The 17,570-nt window shown below is 37.6% G+C and overlaps 3 protein-coding genes across 3 annotated transcripts; all 3 read right to left on the reverse strand.

Annotated features, from left to right (window-relative positions):
- Positions 1 to 9,268: 9,268 nt before the first annotated feature.
- On the reverse strand, positions 9,269 to 10,943 carry LOC131035827 (scopoletin glucosyltransferase). The gene has a single exon (XM_057967554.2). It carries the CDS (start codon positions 10,828 to 10,830, stop codon positions 9,388 to 9,390), a length of 1,443 nt encoding a protein of 480 aa, XP_057823537.2. The 5' UTR covers positions 10,831 to 10,943; the 3' UTR covers positions 9,269 to 9,387.
- A 3,149-nt stretch (positions 10,944 to 14,092) lies between these two features.
- Positions 14,093 to 14,686, reverse strand: LOC131035828 (uncharacterized). The gene has a single exon (XM_057967555.2). It carries the CDS (start codon positions 14,684 to 14,686, stop codon positions 14,093 to 14,095), a length of 594 nt encoding a protein of 197 aa, XP_057823538.2.
- A 1,730-nt stretch (positions 14,687 to 16,416) lies between these two features.
- LOC131035830 (uncharacterized) lies at positions 16,417 to 17,259 on the reverse strand. The gene has a single exon (XM_057967556.2). It carries the CDS (start codon positions 17,257 to 17,259, stop codon positions 16,417 to 16,419), a length of 843 nt encoding a protein of 280 aa, XP_057823539.2.
- Positions 17,260 to 17,570: the final 311 nt, after the last annotated feature.

A 17,570-nucleotide genomic window follows, 5' to 3' on the forward strand; every position in this document is an offset into this window, starting at 1 on the left:
AATAATCAAATAAATCAACTATTATATTAAGGTTGTACTAATCAAATATTAATTATATATAAATCATATACTCACAACACCTCAAGCAACTTGACAAAGGGTCAAACATCGACACAAGACTCTAGCCACCAACTTGCGCCACAAGACAACTGACAAGGTGAACAACTAAGCGTAGAGTATGAGAGGGAACCGAATGCCATCTCCAACAACTTGCATGTTGGGATAAGACACGCTCAAACCTGTGGAACCAGGTGGAGTTGATGTCTAGTACCTGCAAACCTGCATTCACCACTAAACACAATGCAACATATACAATAATATATCATAAATAATCAAGCAAGTGATAGAGAATCACAACATCATATCATGCTCGTAATGAGTGGTATGACATCGTCCCTATCACAAAGACACTAGAAGACAATCAGAATCATCACAACATCAACTAAATCATCATCATAATCATGGAATAGGGTTAGTATAATCAAGATACTATCATTACCTCCTAAATAATATAACTCATATATAAATAGTGAGTGCATAAGCCTGATCAACATATTAGTCGAGGACATAACTTCATCATAATGAATCCACTATTGTCAAAGAGATTGTCAGGGTGTAAATCTAAAAGTATATATCACACCCTTGTTACAAGTGTGGTTGTCGTTGGACCAAAAGATCGACTTGTTAATGCTCGATAGAACCACTAGACTTATAGAATCCACAGTAGGCGGCTAAGCCATGTCACAAACCCGGCCGCTGCGCTGCACAACACAAGGAGACCAAGGGAGCGCACCATGCAACAACCCCCCCAAGCAAAAACAAGGGGTTTGAACCTGTGACCAAGCTCTGATACCACTTGTTACAAGTGTGGTAGTCGTTGCACGAAAATATCGATCTGTTAATGCCCGATACAACCACTAGACTTACAGAATCTATAGGAGGTGGTTAAGCCATGTCACAAACGTAAGCATTGCGTTGTACAACACAAGGAGACCAAGGGCGCACACCTTGCAACAACCCTCTCATAAAGGATGAATCGGGGAGGGGCACTACAAGCCATACACTTAGGTTGTGGGTGCTAGAAACACCTTGCCTTATCTCTACTATTGTATTTTAATCTCTCCCTTTTTCTTTTCTTTTTTTGCATAGGTAAGTGTAATAGTGTTCTCTGTAACCTAACTATACAATGATGAGTCAAGAAGAAATTGTTGGGAAATAAAAAAATTGCATACTAAATATTGTGAATATCAATCTATCTAATAAAGTAATCAAAGGATGAGATTCAAGGTTGAATATCATCAACATGAAAATATGAAACTCGTTCAAATCTAAAAATTAAGTTGCCTTAATTGTGGAAAACCAAAATTAGATCCTTCTTCTTTGTGATGCCAAAAATTAGCCTATAAACAATTAATTTTGATGGCAATTCAATTTCCTTGGGAGATAAAATAGTTCACCTTCCTAAGATGAAGTATAAAAATGAAAATCAACGTGCTATTGGGGTCTTTTGACCAACAACAAAAAATTACTTTGAAAGAGGCCAAAAGGGAACAGTTAGTAAATAAGATGGGATATACATAGAGGGGGTGAATAATGAAGTTTGTATCTAAGCAAATGACTAGCATATTTAGAGTAAAAATAAAAGGTTCACCCATCCTATAGATCAAAGTTACCAAATATAAAGATTGAAGGAAATAATTTTTAGAGAGGGAAAGAGCATGATGATGTTGGAGAGAATAGATTTATGAATAGTCAAAGTTTGTTCTATACATATTCATCAATACAATTTAAATTTGAAAAATAATAAAGTATACATTAAAATGTGTTGTTTGATGAGCATGAGTTTCTAATATGTGTTGTTAGCTACGTGATTGAGCTACCTAGTATGGGACATCGACCTCAACTACATGATTGATTAAATTTTGTACATCATTTCTCTTTCCTATATTTATTTTGTTTTCATCAAACATAATAACCTTCACATTTACAATGTAACATGCATACAAATATACACTCATCTCCTCTTTCCACCTTCAAATGTGTGCATTTTGTAGGTCCATGCCCTATCTTGTTACTATTACTACTGTTGTCATGAAGGATTGCGCTTGAAAATGCTAAGTGCGAAACCTAGCAATCTTGTGAAACATGGGAATACTTTCAGGCCTATGGTTTGCCTATATTGAAAGTAGACCTCCAGAGACCAGGCCGACTTCCTGTCTTGATGAATCTCCTACAACTTACTTTTTGTGGGAAAAGGGTTAAAAGCTTGCATGTAACGAAAAACCTATCCGGATGGAGGTGATACATCGAGATGATGCAGTTCTACTTGTTGTCCTAAAACTATAACCAGCTGCAACAAAGACCAATAATTATTTCACAAATCAAATAAGATCATGAAATTCATCAAAATTTCACGCGAAGGCTAAAATTAATCCAACTTTTGCATATAGGAAAAGTGATTTTTCACAACATGCAAAGAATTGGAAACCAGATGAACACAACCCACAACCTAAATTTACTATGAAATCTTCCTATTTCTGCAAAGCATAAACAAGACAGAGCAAAGGATTCAAAATTAAATCACAATAACTCTATCAAATCATTCATCTGACAATGGAAAAATAAGAATAATTGACAAGGAAATTGAAAAACTCTCTATTGCACACTGAAAAATAATCTCTATTACAATGTTGAAAACTAATAAGTGTTGAGATACAATGTTGTTTCTGCTATGTGTGTAGCAGAAAAGAAAGAACCAGAGGAAAAAAAGGAGGAGAAAAGAATATTTAGAAGATTCTCCTTCAAAAACCCTAATATGAAAATCTGCATGAGAAAAAGCCTCGGTCAGATTTGACAATGGAAAAATAAGAATAATTGACAAGGAAATTGAAAAACTCTCTATTGCACACTGAAAAATAATCTCTATTACAATGTTGAAAACTAATAAGTGTTGAGATACAATGTTGTTTCTGCTATGTGTGTAGCAAAAAAGAAAGAACTAGAGGAAAAAAAGGAGGAGAAAAGAATATATAGAAGATTCTCCTTCAAAAACCCTAATATGAAAATTTGCATGAGAAAAAGCCTTGGTCGGATTTGCCCAAAATAGCCTAAAAAACTCATGTGTAACTCTGCATGAAAAAGACATCCCCTGTTGTAAATAGAACTACTACACTGCCTAAAATAGCTCTCAAAAAGCAACTCCACCTCCAAAAAATCTACATGATCATCCTTGCTGCTAAATATAGCTAGAAAAAGCAAACACCCCCCTTTGTGAATACGACATGTTGAAATGCCAAAAATAGTTTTCAAAAAGCAAACCTCTCTCTTGTTGAAAATCTGCATGATATGACACCAAATATAGTTCTGAAAAAGAAAAAAAATCACCTCCCCTTTGAAAGTCTGCGTGAATGTATTTCTTTCTATATCTCTAAATAATTTTATTTTAAACTTTGAACTAAAACAATTCATTTTAGTTAAGTGTTAAAATAGAACTATTTTTCCTTTAAAGTATTTTAATAGCTCAATATATGTTAATTAAATTTTTAAATAATAAACTTTAATTAAGATATATTAAGTTATTATATCATTCAACTACATGGGCGAACTTTATAAACCTAGGTCTCAAGTCTTGATCTTAGACATATTATGCATGCAATGATTTTAAAAAAAAAAATTTAAAACAAAAATAATAAAAGAATTATTAAGCCCTTTTTTAGGGCATGCAGATAAAGATATTTTTCAAACCCTAAAATCATATTCCTATTCTCCACTTCACAACACTCATTGAGAAAACTAGAAGTGGCCATGCATTCATCTTCTACTATTTGGAGTTCAAACTGGGAATTTTCAATAGACTTTGAACTCGGTCTTGCATGTGAATATTATTGGCAACTCTTTCTACTGTTACCCTTTTTTTGGAAGGAAGAAATACGAGAATTTTGCCTTTTTTTAAATGCATCTATTTAGGGTTTCTATCAAAACCTATGTATATACCTTGTATTCATGTTCTATCTGTTTGCTATGGATGCATCTTACTGTCACTATCTTAAGGACTCAGATTTGTTGCTTTTGTTTGATCTATGGCAGTATCGACTGTGTTTTGAAGTTGAGCCTTGGCTTTTATGACTGTATTTCAACATAGGTCTGCATTCTTCACTATTTTAATGAAGCTCTGTTATTGCTACTGCACTGTGAATGCTGAAAATTACCTTTTGTGGGTATTGCTAATAATTATTATTTGTTCTTTCACAATGACGGTTTACTTTTATAGTAGTGTGTGTTGTAGCAGTGGCGAGGTCTCTGAATCAACTTTCATAGCTTTACTTGGAATGTGCAGATGGATTGTCTCTATAACTGAAATAACTCTTTTCATTGTGTTGCCATAATCATTGTTATTTCGTTTTCATATATCAAAATAGTCAAAGCAAAGAAGGCATTGTTGAACTGATCTCAAAAAAGACTCAGAAAACCTCTTTGTTTTAGATTTCTGAATTATACAAGCATTGTACTCTTGTGTCTTTCTCTCGAACTTGATCATTTCATCATTAGGGTTGCATCTTGAAGTGTTTATTGGTTTCTATTATAATCATTAGGTTTGCATATTCATGGTGTTTTGATTGAAATAATTTAGTCTGTAGATTTGTGAATTATACATTTACTGTGACTTTTGGTGACATATTCCCTATCTCAGACTCTCTGCATCTCTACCAACCCTCTAAGATAGCTATTGTGGTTTGCTCATACTATTTCCTTATTGTGTTTGATAACACTATGGCCATATCAAGACATCTTTCTTTTACTGTTTACTTGTGACATGAGAGTCCTAGGGCATAGGGTTATCAATCAAAAGCACACAAGTGATTCTTCTATCTATCTTTGAGTATATTATCAATGATGTAGATCTTTCACTATGTTTGTAGTCACTGTCACCTAGGTCTTTTATGACTGCTAATACATAGTGACTTTAGCTTTGTTCAAACAATAATACCATTGTTACCTTTATTTCATTGTGATATGCATTCTTGGCACAAGTGAAAACCTACTTCATGGTGTTTAACTTTGATAACTTTGGCCTTACTAAAGGACTGAATTATATGGTATTCTTTGAACATTGTCCATTTATGGGTGTGTTAAGCTTTCATACTGATGCTTGGCAAACATGAACCCTTGCCCCTTTATTAATCATGGAGGTTCTCTTTCATAGTGTGACCAAAGGCATAACATGCCTCAATCTTCCCTTCATTCCCTCCTTATACCGTTGAATACTCATGATAGTGACCATCATTCCGTCCTAAAGACCTCTATTCTTTAGTTAAATTAGCAGCTTTTGTTATCTTGATGCTGCAATTATGACTTTCTATGTTCATTCACTGATGATGACTGTATTTGTTACATATCATTGTGCTTGTTGATGATTCAAAACTGTATCCTTCAGTTCTAAAAGCATACTTGGACCATTATTTAGGCTTTGACACTGTCACATTCACTGTACTTTGTGATTTATCCTCATAGTAATTCATGTTGTGTTGTTCACACATACCTGTGACTTGAATGCAGATTGTTGTGGTTCTTTGAGACTATAATGCTTTACACATGGGTTCATGCCTTTTGGTCATCTGAGACTCTATTGTGACAGTGACTAAGGATTATTTGGTCCTTGGCAATGCTTCTCCTCTCATATTGAAGGACTAACCCTATTTGATGATTGTGCACCGACTATACAAGTCTATAACTTACTCTTATCACTGTTTTATGACATGGCTGCAAGACTCTTTATGTTGATGCTTGGTCCTTTTGACTTTGCAAGTGCATGACTGTGTTATGAAGTTTTCTTAGCCCATACCATGGCTATCTCTGTAACACTTTGTTTTCCAATCACCCTACATCATTGAAGATTTATGCCCTTATTACTGTTTTATGACATGTAGCATAAGACTGCATCATTTGTCTTTATACGTATTTGACAACGATTGAACCATTAACTATAAAAGATCTATCATTATTGTCTTGGCTTGTACCTCTTAGGACTTCAGCTATATGATATTCTTTATCTTTGAATATTGCAAATATCCTTATCTTTGTGGAGCTCTTGATAATGATGATGGTTGTGATCTTCTTTTATAGTTGCACTTTCATTTTTTCTAATGTGTAATCACTATCATTTGCCTTAATGAGAGGATTGTGACCTCTATGCATGGTTGCTTTAATCATTTTATTGGATTTCCATTCTTTATCACTATTATATACTCATTATTAATGACAAATCACTCTTCTCAGGCTTATGACCCGATTTTTTTTTTGATATAGATAATATTGTTAGTCCACTATGGCTGCCATTGTCGTTTGGGCTTCTTGTACTCATGTATTGACTATATATACCGCTTCTTGAACCTGTAGCTTCTCTTATGTATGACCATTATACCTTTGTCCCAAGAAGTCTTTGTGACTGTGGTTCCTGACAGTGAATATTCACTATCTTTTATGCTTCTTAACCATTATGTGGTTGTAATTGTCTATTGATTGTCCTTTTATCATATCATTTCATCTATGACTTTAGCTTGGACTGTCTTTTGAATGATATGATTGAGTTATCACTTAGGTCAGAGCCTTCTAGGAGATGTTGTTGTTACAGACCGAGATATAAAAAAATACTACAAGCAATTGCACACTACCTTCATGGCTGTTACAAATTCTTGAACTGCTTCTTAGCCCCATTCTTTAACTAATTGCCTTTTGAAATCTCTATCTTCTCTTTTTATACTCTTGATCTTGGTTATCAATGTCATGCATCAAGTATTTTGTAGCACTTTGAGACTGTTATCATCATTGATACTTATCTCTTTTGACTGCTATTATGTCTAATAGCTTCTACAAGTCTTTAATGCACTTAAGACAATGACTGTTTTGCTATTGTGAAAGCACTTTGATGTGTTTTTTTTTAATCACTTATTCATTGTTAGCCTATGTCTTAATAATGCTCTGTGATACTACTATGGCTATCAACATTGTCCTATACATCTAAAATGTGAATTAACAGTGAGCACTTTATGTATCTTTGTGTGTACTCACTATTTGTCTATTATATTTTTTTGAGTCTGATCATTCTTACTTCCATAGTTACTCATGTGATGGCTTTAGTCATCTGTCGACCATGGAATACAGTTTTGTTCACTATTGTATGTGTTGTCATTGAATGACAACTTATACTGTCATTGAGTGACAATACATGGGACTCTGGATACTGTTGTGTTCCATGTTTAACAAGATGATTAGTGTCACCTCATGAGTGATGACTGGTATGCTGAGCTCAACCCTTGTGGGAGCCCATTTTAACCCACATACCTGATATTCATGAAATTTGTATCTGCACATGAAACAAACAAGTTAGATAAAACATGATACTTGTTGTTATCTCATGACACTTTCTCTACATTGATCTTTCTTTTTGATATGTATATGTCCGAGGTAGCATTGTAAGTACATTGGAAATAGCATTATGTATGTAGGAGTGAGATAGGTAACCCGAAGCTCTAACAAATCTTTTCTCTTTCTCTTTTCAGGTTCTCTTGGAGTGGACAACAGAACACTTGCATCGACGGAACTGATTAGAAGACTTCTAGAAAGAACTCATCAACCTATCCAAGCAATGATGGGTTCCCTCTCTCTCTTTCATATATTTTTTCTGATTTCTTATGTGTTTACTATACTATGATCATAAAGATATCTCTTGGCTATTCCCACGGCTTGTGTGGGATTTCATGAACAATTTGATCTTTATAAATAAAAATGTGTTTCATGCAAATGTTTTATTCATATATATCTCTTTTGATTCAAACAATTGTACATTTGAAATAAGATACATGTATGGCATACATGTTTATTTATAAAGATACCAAAATTAAAAAAAAATAAAAATTGTGTACTTTTCTTCAAAATGCAATGTATAAGGCCTGTAACAGGTCATCAAATTTAGGTGTAGCAAAATTTGGTAACAACTACAACACTTATTTCTTCTTCATTTAATCATCCCTTACAATATTGTGCACTCAACTATACACATCCACCAACACCTTCATGTCCTCAAAAGTACATACCATTACTACTATTATAACCTTATCATCAACTACGACAAAACTTACACACAAGCAATTATTAGAATTAAACATTTACTTAATCCTAATTTCCTTGTTAAGTAGAATATGGTCTTTTGCGTCCTCCTCATCAAACATGGAACCTTCATGACCCATCTTCTTAGTTGTTACATCTAAGTTCACCATGCACTCATTAGCTTAAAAATGGTGTTGAAGGCATCTTATTTAAACCGTTTTGAGTCATGAAGATCAAAAGTGGTGAGTCAATTTATCTTATTTAAGCCCTATAAAGATGCTTGATGATGATCATAATGGCATGTCATGGGTTGTTGAATGGTCTTGATCAACATGTGTAACTCCCTCTAACAAATATTTTATGTGTCACTAATGCTTTGGCATTCCTATCATGGAATATCTAACTTTCAAAAGCAAAAACGTTTTATTTAAGAACATGATTTTAGAAAATGAATATCTTGGAGACTTCCACATCACTAAAAGTGGCTTTAGTCATTTAAAGACAATTTTACAAATTGGGAGGGGGTGGCAAAAATGACCTTTAAGCCCAACAATTACTTTTAAGGATTTAGATGCAAGGTTGAGACACTTTTCTTCATAATTAAAACAATATAATTTGTTGTCTCTTGATAAATAATCAAGATAAAATGTTGAGTGTCGTTGAAACTATTATATTCTCTATATACCTAACTTTAAAACATTCATAACATCGAAATTAAAAAAAAAAAAAAGATATATACTCTAAAGTTTTATTTATTTTTTGATGAAGGATATTATATTATCCACAAAGAACTTTAACCAAGATACTCAAAAAATTTATGTTAACAATATGTTAAAAAAATTAATGAAATATACTTTAAAAATTAAAGAATGTTAACCTTATTTTTAATGCTTAAATTATATACATCGTCTCGAAATGAATACTTTTTTACCCTTGCACATAACAAATCCTTTGCATTCGTCATAAACCACTTAGCACTCGAAACAAAACTATAAGTTCTTAAACTGTCTAAGAATTTAGGATGCTCAAAGTTAGCTATAAAGACTAGGAACTTTACCTAGATGAAACAATAGCTATAAGCTCTTAAATCACACTTAAAATGCACGAAAATAGCTATAAGAACTAAGAACCCTACTTGTTTCAAATAAAGATGTGTATCAATCTTATTCCTTGACAGAATTTAAATTTGTTAAGTTGATAGTAAGAAGTGACTTCCTGACTTCCTGAAGCTCTAGACATTATTGGAAAGGCTGTTCATATGGATTTCAAACGCAGGATGGTTTAAAAAGAAACAGTCTTTCTGGTCATATCCAACATATGAATCTCTCTCAAAAAGTCCTGAAAATTTGCGTCTGAAGATCCTCCAACTGCAACAGCCCCCGCCGCCATCTCTTTCAACCTTTGAGCAGATTTCATCATCTCTTTCCCCTCATCTTTACACAACACAAGCCTCACGCCCTCCTTCACTCTCTGCTCATCTGGAATTCCAGCACTGTGTTGGCAAACTTGAATTCCCATTCCCAAACCCACCGCAAGCCTGGAATTGAAATGCTGATCTGCGTACATGGGCCAGGTGACCATGGGGATTCCAAGAGACACACTTTCAAGCATGGAATTCCATCCGCAGTGACTCATCAAAGCACCCACAGACGAGTGGGAAAGAATAACAAGCTGAGGCACCCATCCCCATATGACAAGCCCTCTACATTTCGTTCGCTCCATGAACCCCTGCGGCAGATAGGTCGCAGCCAGATCAGGACACGTCGCGGGTTTGACCCCCGGGGGCACCTTGAATGCCCAAATGAAGGCCTGCTCGCTGGCTTCCAGACCGCTGGCCAAGGCCTTGCTCTGTTCTTCAGATAAGAAGGTCTGGCTTCCAAATGAAACATACAGAACAGAGCGAGGCTTATGAGAATCAAGCCATTGAACCAAGTCCTTCACCCCAGTGTCCGCCATTTTTCCTCGGGAGCAAAAATTGGGCGGGAGAAGTGGCCCAATGCACCACACGGGCTTCCCTGTGAGATTTCTCATGTGCTGCACGAAATCTCCCTCGAGCTCCTCAAAGGTATTTACAAGAATCCCACAGCCCTTTTTGGCAGATTCTAAGCGCCCTAGGACTTCCATCATGAAGGGCACCCAGAGCCCCTCATCTATCTCATGGCCCTGAAATTTTAGGGGTGCAGGGAGATCCAGGCTCAGGACAAGATCATTCCCCTGTTTTTCCACCCTGTTCTGAGCATCTGAAAGCCATGCCGAATGCATGACACTGAGCCCAAATGTTCCATATTTACTGAAAGCTATGGCGGGGATTCTGTGCTTGTGGGCTGCCTCCATACTCCACCCCAAAAGCGCGTCATAGATTATGCAGAGAGGCCTTTTATCCTGGGCCTTCTGAGCTTCAATCCATGAATCAAAGGGCTGTTCGAGCTTCTGGGCGAGTTGAAAAAATTTGGGGCATAATTCTCTGGGGATTTGTTCGAAGCTCTCCAGGCCCTCCGGGAGGCCCTGTATTTGGGGTGTTGGAAGCACCAGCAGGCGAATGTCCAGACCAGAGGAAATGACATGGGTAATTTGTTGATGCAGACGGTGTTCATTGGCAGGGGTGGTGACGAAGCTCACAGTGATGGAATGGGCAGCAAGCTCTTTTGCAAATTCCAGCAATGGAATCATGTGAGCCAGTGCTGGGAATGGCACTGCTACAACGTGAGCTTTCATTATTCCCATTCCAAGCTTTTTGAACTGAAGCTGGTGTAAATCATTTGCAGATACTATAGGTTTATATAGATGACGAATTGGGTATCCAGGGGCATTTCTCGGTTTCTTGTTGCCAACAAGAAAAGTTTCAATATTTCCAAGGTGTGATCGCGATCGTTCATTGGAGGCGGAACTTACTAAGTCTGGTATATGCTATCCTCGGCCGGCCATTGGAATGCTCTGGTTTCCATTTTCGAATGTACAATTTTTTATGAGTAAACTTCATTTGTCATCAACAAACATTGTATTTATGAAAGCCGACCTAAACTTTGAATTTTGTTAGATGGGATATATATTGTTCATAGGGGAAGGTGTTTAATTATTCTCTATGTTTCAATATCTAATGGTTGGAAAAAAAGTTATTAACTAGCATTTGCACCTCTAGAAAGTTCAACAGATACGTAGATAGGAAATCAAAAGTAACATATAACTAGATTTTAATATTTCAAAATTAATAGTTATATTTAATATTTCAAAATTAATTATATTAAATATAAATCTATATCTGTATCATTGTATAATTTAATTAGATACATAATATTGTTGAATCTGTTTTTTTTTTATAATAAGATATTTTTCAATATATAAAAAAAAATATTTATGTTTTAATTATTATTTTATTTTATTTTTTTAATATTTTGTTGTATATTTTTGTTCTTTATGCTTGCTTGTAATTTTTGTATCATTCTTATATCTCTTATATATTTGTTTTCTTATGCATAATTTTATTGTTTATTTCTTTGATGTTTCTTCCATTAGTATAACTTTGATGATTAATTAAAGTAAGATTTTATCTCATTCAAGGTTTTATATTAGATTCATACATAACAAAAAAATTAATCTTTTTTTTTTTTAATTTGAATAACCACTATTCCTTTATCCCTTCTTATATTTCATATACAATTTATTAGGTTAATAATAAGTATCATAGTTATTTGAATGGAGATTATTTTTATTTATTTATTTTTCTTATTTATGTTGTTTTTTAATTTGATTTTTTTCGTGTAGCCTTGGCTAACAATATTATTTATCGTCTTTTAATTATGACATTTATTTATTTAATTTTAATTTTTTTTATTCTTCTTAAATTTCTACTTTAATCTCATTTATGCTTGATTTGTGTCCTCATTTCTCTCACTCTTTAAAGACCGTGTTTTGCAATCTACCTCTTATCTCTTTCCACATATTAAAGAAGGTTCATGGCAAGTGATCTAAAATATTGATCCAAGAACTCTTAACACAATTTTCTACTAGAAGTTTTTTTTCTTATCGATAACAGGTTTAATATTTGTATTGATTGAAAGGAGAAAATTACATGCCTTCAGCTGCTCTGCAGCATTTCCACTATCATAAGACTATATAGGGTCTCGCCCCTACAAAACTCAAAATGAAACCTGAGACAGAAAAACAACACCTACTATGCCTACCACTAAGGTTACATTCCTTACATAAGTGAAAAACCACCAAAAAAATCAACGACCTACTAACAAAAAATTCCTCACGAAACCATCCTAGCGGAACTAGCCAAGGGCCTCCTCCTTGGAGAAATTGGGGATGGCATGACTGGGTCCTGCATCAGACTGCGCCATCCCAGCACTGGTCATGGTCCCAGGCCGTCCTCCTCGCAACTCGCTGCATTCCATGATCTTCGCAGTCTTCCGTGGGATTTGATGTCGCACCATCGGTCGCCCATCCTCACCAATCGGAGCTTGCGACTTCACCGGGGTTTGCTTGCTGTGCAGTTTCGCCTGCTCCGTCGGACCCATCTTCCGCACAAAGTCCAGCAGATCCCGCCACCCTTTACTTGCATCCTCCAACTGGGTTTCAACCAAGCAAGAGGCCGACCACACCACCAGAGGTTGCACTGCATCATTCTGCCCGCCTAAGTGCCTCCACAACCCTTGCTCCATTCGCAAACCCACACCAATCTCTGCACGTTCCACCAACTCCGCCAAGCCAACCAACCATTTTGGTCTCAGAACTAGAGACACCACCCACGTTACCTCCTCCCTTTAAATTCCCGCCATCAGCGCCAGTGCCACAAACAAGGACAATACGTCCAAATTAGTTCACGGGCGACAATCAGTGTCCAGAAATTCATCTCCAAACATCAAATGAACAGCCTTCCAAAATTCTTCCTCGTCCACCCTAAATACATTCTTCAGACAATGGCTTGAAATAGGGCCTCGAAAGGCAGGCATTTGGCCCAGCGTGAGCAGCGAGAAATTCGCTTCCATCGTTCCCCTACCACACAGCCAAGAAACAGTGCTCGCAAAGGAAATTGCAATCCCTCTTTGAAATGCCAAAAACCGAGGAACATAATGTCACAAACTGTTGCCACCCCTTCCAATTATTACACCGCATGCACCACCTCACACCACACATCGCCAGCAAATCCAAAGCTCCATTCACTGTCATGATTGCACCTACGCCGCCATTTTCTCTACTTGCTGCCATTGCAGTGTACTCAATCCACCTAAGCCTTCCCCACCCCTCAACATGCATATCTAAAATGGGTTCACACGTAGCTTTTCACAACTTCTCGGGTTCCCCTTTCATACTCAACGCTTCTTCATACAAATTCTAAGGGATCCAAATCCCTTAAGTCTTCAAGGAAATTAAAATGTTCAGCCAAGGAACCATTTGCACCTACGTTCGAGAGAACATCAACTTCTACATTCACTTCCCTTAGAACATGCGATACTTTAAAGTCCTCGAACCCATTCAAGATGTCATGTATTATTCTGATATGTTTATCCAGGTGCCAAGCATCCATCCTACCCCTAGCGATGTCATTCACCACTATCTGGGAGTCCCCTTCAAGGTGTAGTTTTTTCACCTCCAATTTTTTCGCCATAAGAATTGCTTCAATTGTCACGACACTCAGCTTCATTGTTAGTGCCATCCACCAATCTCTTTGCTCCAAATGCTAAATACTACCTTTCTCATCTCAAGCAATGACCCTTGCACTGGAGATCCCGGGATTCCCCTTGGATGCCCCATAAAAGTTGATTTTGATCCATCCCCTGTCTGGCGGCACCCACACATGACTTTTTTCAACAGCCCTAGGAGGATAAGCCCTCAAAAGCCCATTAGCAAGCCTGAACTTGATCAAAGGTCAGCCCACCAGGATACCAACATCAAACTGAGTGAATGGGGTCTTTGCCAGATTTACCTGGGAAGCAGCATTAGAGACTAATTTCAAAATTGCCCTCTCTAGTCTGATCAGAAATCACTCCATGGGTTTTGTTTTATCCTCAAAGAGCAGTTGATTCCATTCTTTCCAAACTTCCCACATTACTGTTGATGGCATGACCTTCCAAATTGCAACGAAAGTTGAATAATTGTTCAAAACCGACCACGATTCCAGCCAATCTCTCAGGTTCCCTGCCAACGACCCCTTCCAACTCAGCCTCTGCAACCCGAATCGCCATGCTTCCTGGGAAAATTTGCATCCCAGAAGAAGATGGTCCACATCTTCCTCCGGCTTCTTACAAAGCACACAACAAAAGGGACCCGCAAACGTCATTCTTTTAAGTCTATCCCCGGTCAAAATACAGTTGTTACCCGCCAGCCATGAGAACGCACCTGCTTTGGGCAGACAAGCGTTGTTCCAACATATCTTTGCTTCCCAATCCACCTTCCTGACATCTTCCTCCAACAAGGCGTACCCCAGCTTGACAGAATAAATTCCACTCTTCGCACCACACCAAATGATTTCATCTTGCTCCCTGGAACCCATCACCTCTCTACTTGCTAGGATATTCCTCAACATCCTTTGATCATCCTCCCCCAAATCTAGATCACTAGGACCCTTCCAAGTCATTCTCTGTCCCAGATCGAATGATTCTGGGACCAAAAAATCGCTCACTTTGTCTCCCTATTGTTGGGTGGTCTTTTGAACAATCCGTGGAGGAACCCCGACATCCAAGGATAGGCATTCGTCCCAAGAATCCTGCCAAAAACTAGCCTTATGGCCATCTCCTATTCACCATGCCAGGTGATTGGTAACCAGGCTTCTACAATTCATTAGAAAGTTCCAAAGGGCAGATCCTCTAGTGGGATTTTCAACTGTGAGTATTCTCTCCCTATCTTCATTGTCCAGGTACTTGGCTTGAAGAATCTGTACCTATCTTTGCTCCAGCTTACTATACATTTGCCACACTAGCTTCACCCCCATAGCTTCATTGATTAACTTCCAATCATGAAGCCCTGCACCACCACCCCCTTTCGGTTTGCAAACTCTATCCCAAGCCATTAAAGGAATTTTGTCCTGATCCTAGTTACCATTCCACGGGAATTTTCTCATTTTCTGTTGAATGTTCTTGATGATCATACCTGGAAGTTTGAAGCAAGCCATGGAAAAAATTGGCATTGCGGAGATTACTGATTTCAACATTAAAATGTGACCGGCCAACGTGAGCCATTTGCTTTTCCAACCCTCAATTTTTGTTTTACAACCATCAATTAGCCCTTTCCAAATCTTCGTCTTACCAGCTCTAGCAAAGAGCGGCATACCAAGAAACTTCCCGGGAGATGTCCAATTTTGATGCCAAAGAGTCTGGAAATGACCCTCTGAGTGCCTACCTCGGTGTGAAGAAAGAATATCTCCGACTTTTGCCAATTGACCTCCTGTCCAGTGGCCCAACTAAATCTATCAAGAACTTGTTTCATCACCGTTGCTTCTTTCATGGAAGCCACTCCGAAAAGGCAAGTATCATCAGCAAATTGAGAATGTGTAGTCAGTTCCACCCCTCTAGCAATCTCAATGCCTTTCCACATCCCTTGAGATCGCTTTCTTGCAATTAATCGGCCTAATACTTCCACCAACAAGATGAATAGGAAGGGGGAGATGGGATCCCCCTGGTGAATACCCCGCAAGGTAGGAAAAAAACCTTGGGGGCTGCCATTGACTAATACCGAAACATTGAACTGCATAATCATACTAGAAATCCACTTAATCCAACCATTATTGAAACCAAACTTAGCAAGCACAACCAATAGAAAGGACCTGTCAACTCTGTCACAGGCTTTCTGGATGTCGAGCTTCAGCAACATTCTTCTTTGTCTGGTCTTCATAGCCATGTGTATCACCTCATGAGCCACAATAATCCCATCAACAATGTTCCTCCCAGAGGCGAAGTTGCTCTGTTTGCAGGATATAAGTTTTTCTAGGATCAATTTGAGTCTATTGGCAGCAACTTTTGAAATGATTTTGTAAATAGTATTACACAGCGAGATCAGTCGGAATTCCTCAAAGCACGCCGATTTATCTTTCTTTGGGATAAGCACCACCAAAGTACTATTGAAATCTTTCAGGATAAATCCCCTAGTCCTGGACTCTTCAACCACTGCCAACAACTCACCACCTAACAAATCCCAAAAATATTGGTAAAAGAAAGCTTGAAAGTCGTCCAGGCCCAACGCTTTCTCCCCATCAAGACCAAAACCAGCTGCTTTCAGTTCCTTTAAAGAAACTGGCTCCTCAACCATCCGATTGTCCTCCCTAGTAACTAATTGTGGGATCACAACCAAAAACTCCTCTTTCAATCTGACCTAATCAATCCCGCTCTTGTTCCATAAATTTCCAAAAAAATCAACAACCTCTTGGTTAATTCGATCAAAATCATCCATCGAAGTTCCATCCTTCAGATGCAGAGATAAAATTCTATTAAGGCTTCTCTTCACCTTCACAGAACTGTGGAATAATTTTATATTTCTGTCTCCTGCTCTAATCCATTTCTTGTGTGATTTTTGCCTCCAAAAAATCTCTTCCCTTTGCAATACTTCCCCATATCTACTGAGCAGGTCTTTCTCCTTGAGGTAGTCCACCTCATCCATTCCCTTTGCTAAGACTTTCGAGTTTAAAGCCCCCAGCTCTCCTTCAATCTTTTGTTTCTCTTCGAAGATATTTCCAAATACAATCCTGTTCCAACTTTTCAGTTTCTGTTTGACATAGCTTAACTTCTTAAAGAATTGAAAGGACAAGAATCCATCAACCACAGGGGACTCCTTCCACCATTGAACAACTTGATCGCTGAAGCCCTGCTCCCTTAACCACATCTTTTCCATCTTAAAAGGGCATCTGAGTGGAACTCCATCCTTCTGCAAAACTAGTGAAACCAGGAAATGATTCAAGCTAGAGATTGCCAAAACTTCCGCCTCAAAAACAAGGGGAGCCAGGTTCCATTCCCCTGCCAAAAAGAACCTATCTAGTTTCTCTGCTATGTTAGAGAAACCCAAACACCTATTAGTCCATGTGAAATTCCCACCTTTAGTAGCCACTTCAAACAAAGCATTAGAATCCACAAAGGTCTGAAAATCTGTTTGGATCCTGCACATCCTTCTCACCCCTCCTCGCTTGTCTGAGTGGGAAAGGGTGGCATTGAAATCCCCCATTATAATTGTTATGGCTAGCTTAATTTCCTCTAGAGTCTTCGTAATTTCCTCCCAGAGCTAACACTTATATGTTGTTTTAATAGGGCCATAAACATTGATTAAGAAACCTGAGAAATTAATAGTTTGTGAGCTTACCTTTGCCATCTACAAGTATCTAGAGCTTGAGACTGCTTCCACTTTCACTAATTGGGGGTTCCACAAGATTCCCAGGCCACCTAAAGCCCACTCTGCATCAACAAAAAAACCAGACCACCTCTGTCTAACACCAAGTATCCTAGCCGCCTCTTCACTACCTAACTTTGTTTCCTAAA

Source organism: Cryptomeria japonica, chromosome 7 (assembly GCF_030272615.1).
Source record: "Cryptomeria japonica chromosome 7, Sugi_1.0, whole genome shotgun sequence".
Lineage (NCBI taxonomy): Eukaryota > Viridiplantae > Streptophyta > Pinopsida > Cupressales > Cupressaceae > Cryptomeria > Cryptomeria japonica.

Bases quoted from the DNA above. Each gene is read 5' to 3' on its own strand.
- LOC131035830 (XM_057967556.2), bottom strand. From the start codon at position 17,259: ATGGGGGATTTCAATGCCACCCTTTCCCACTCAGACAAGCGAGGAGGG.
- LOC131035827 (XM_057967554.2), bottom strand. From the start codon at position 10,830: ATGGGAATAATGAAAGCTCACGTTGTAGCAGTGCCATTCCCAGCACTG.
- LOC131035828 (XM_057967555.2), bottom strand. From the start codon at position 14,686: ATGACTTGGAAGGGTCCTAGTGATCTAGATTTGGGGGAGGATGATCAA.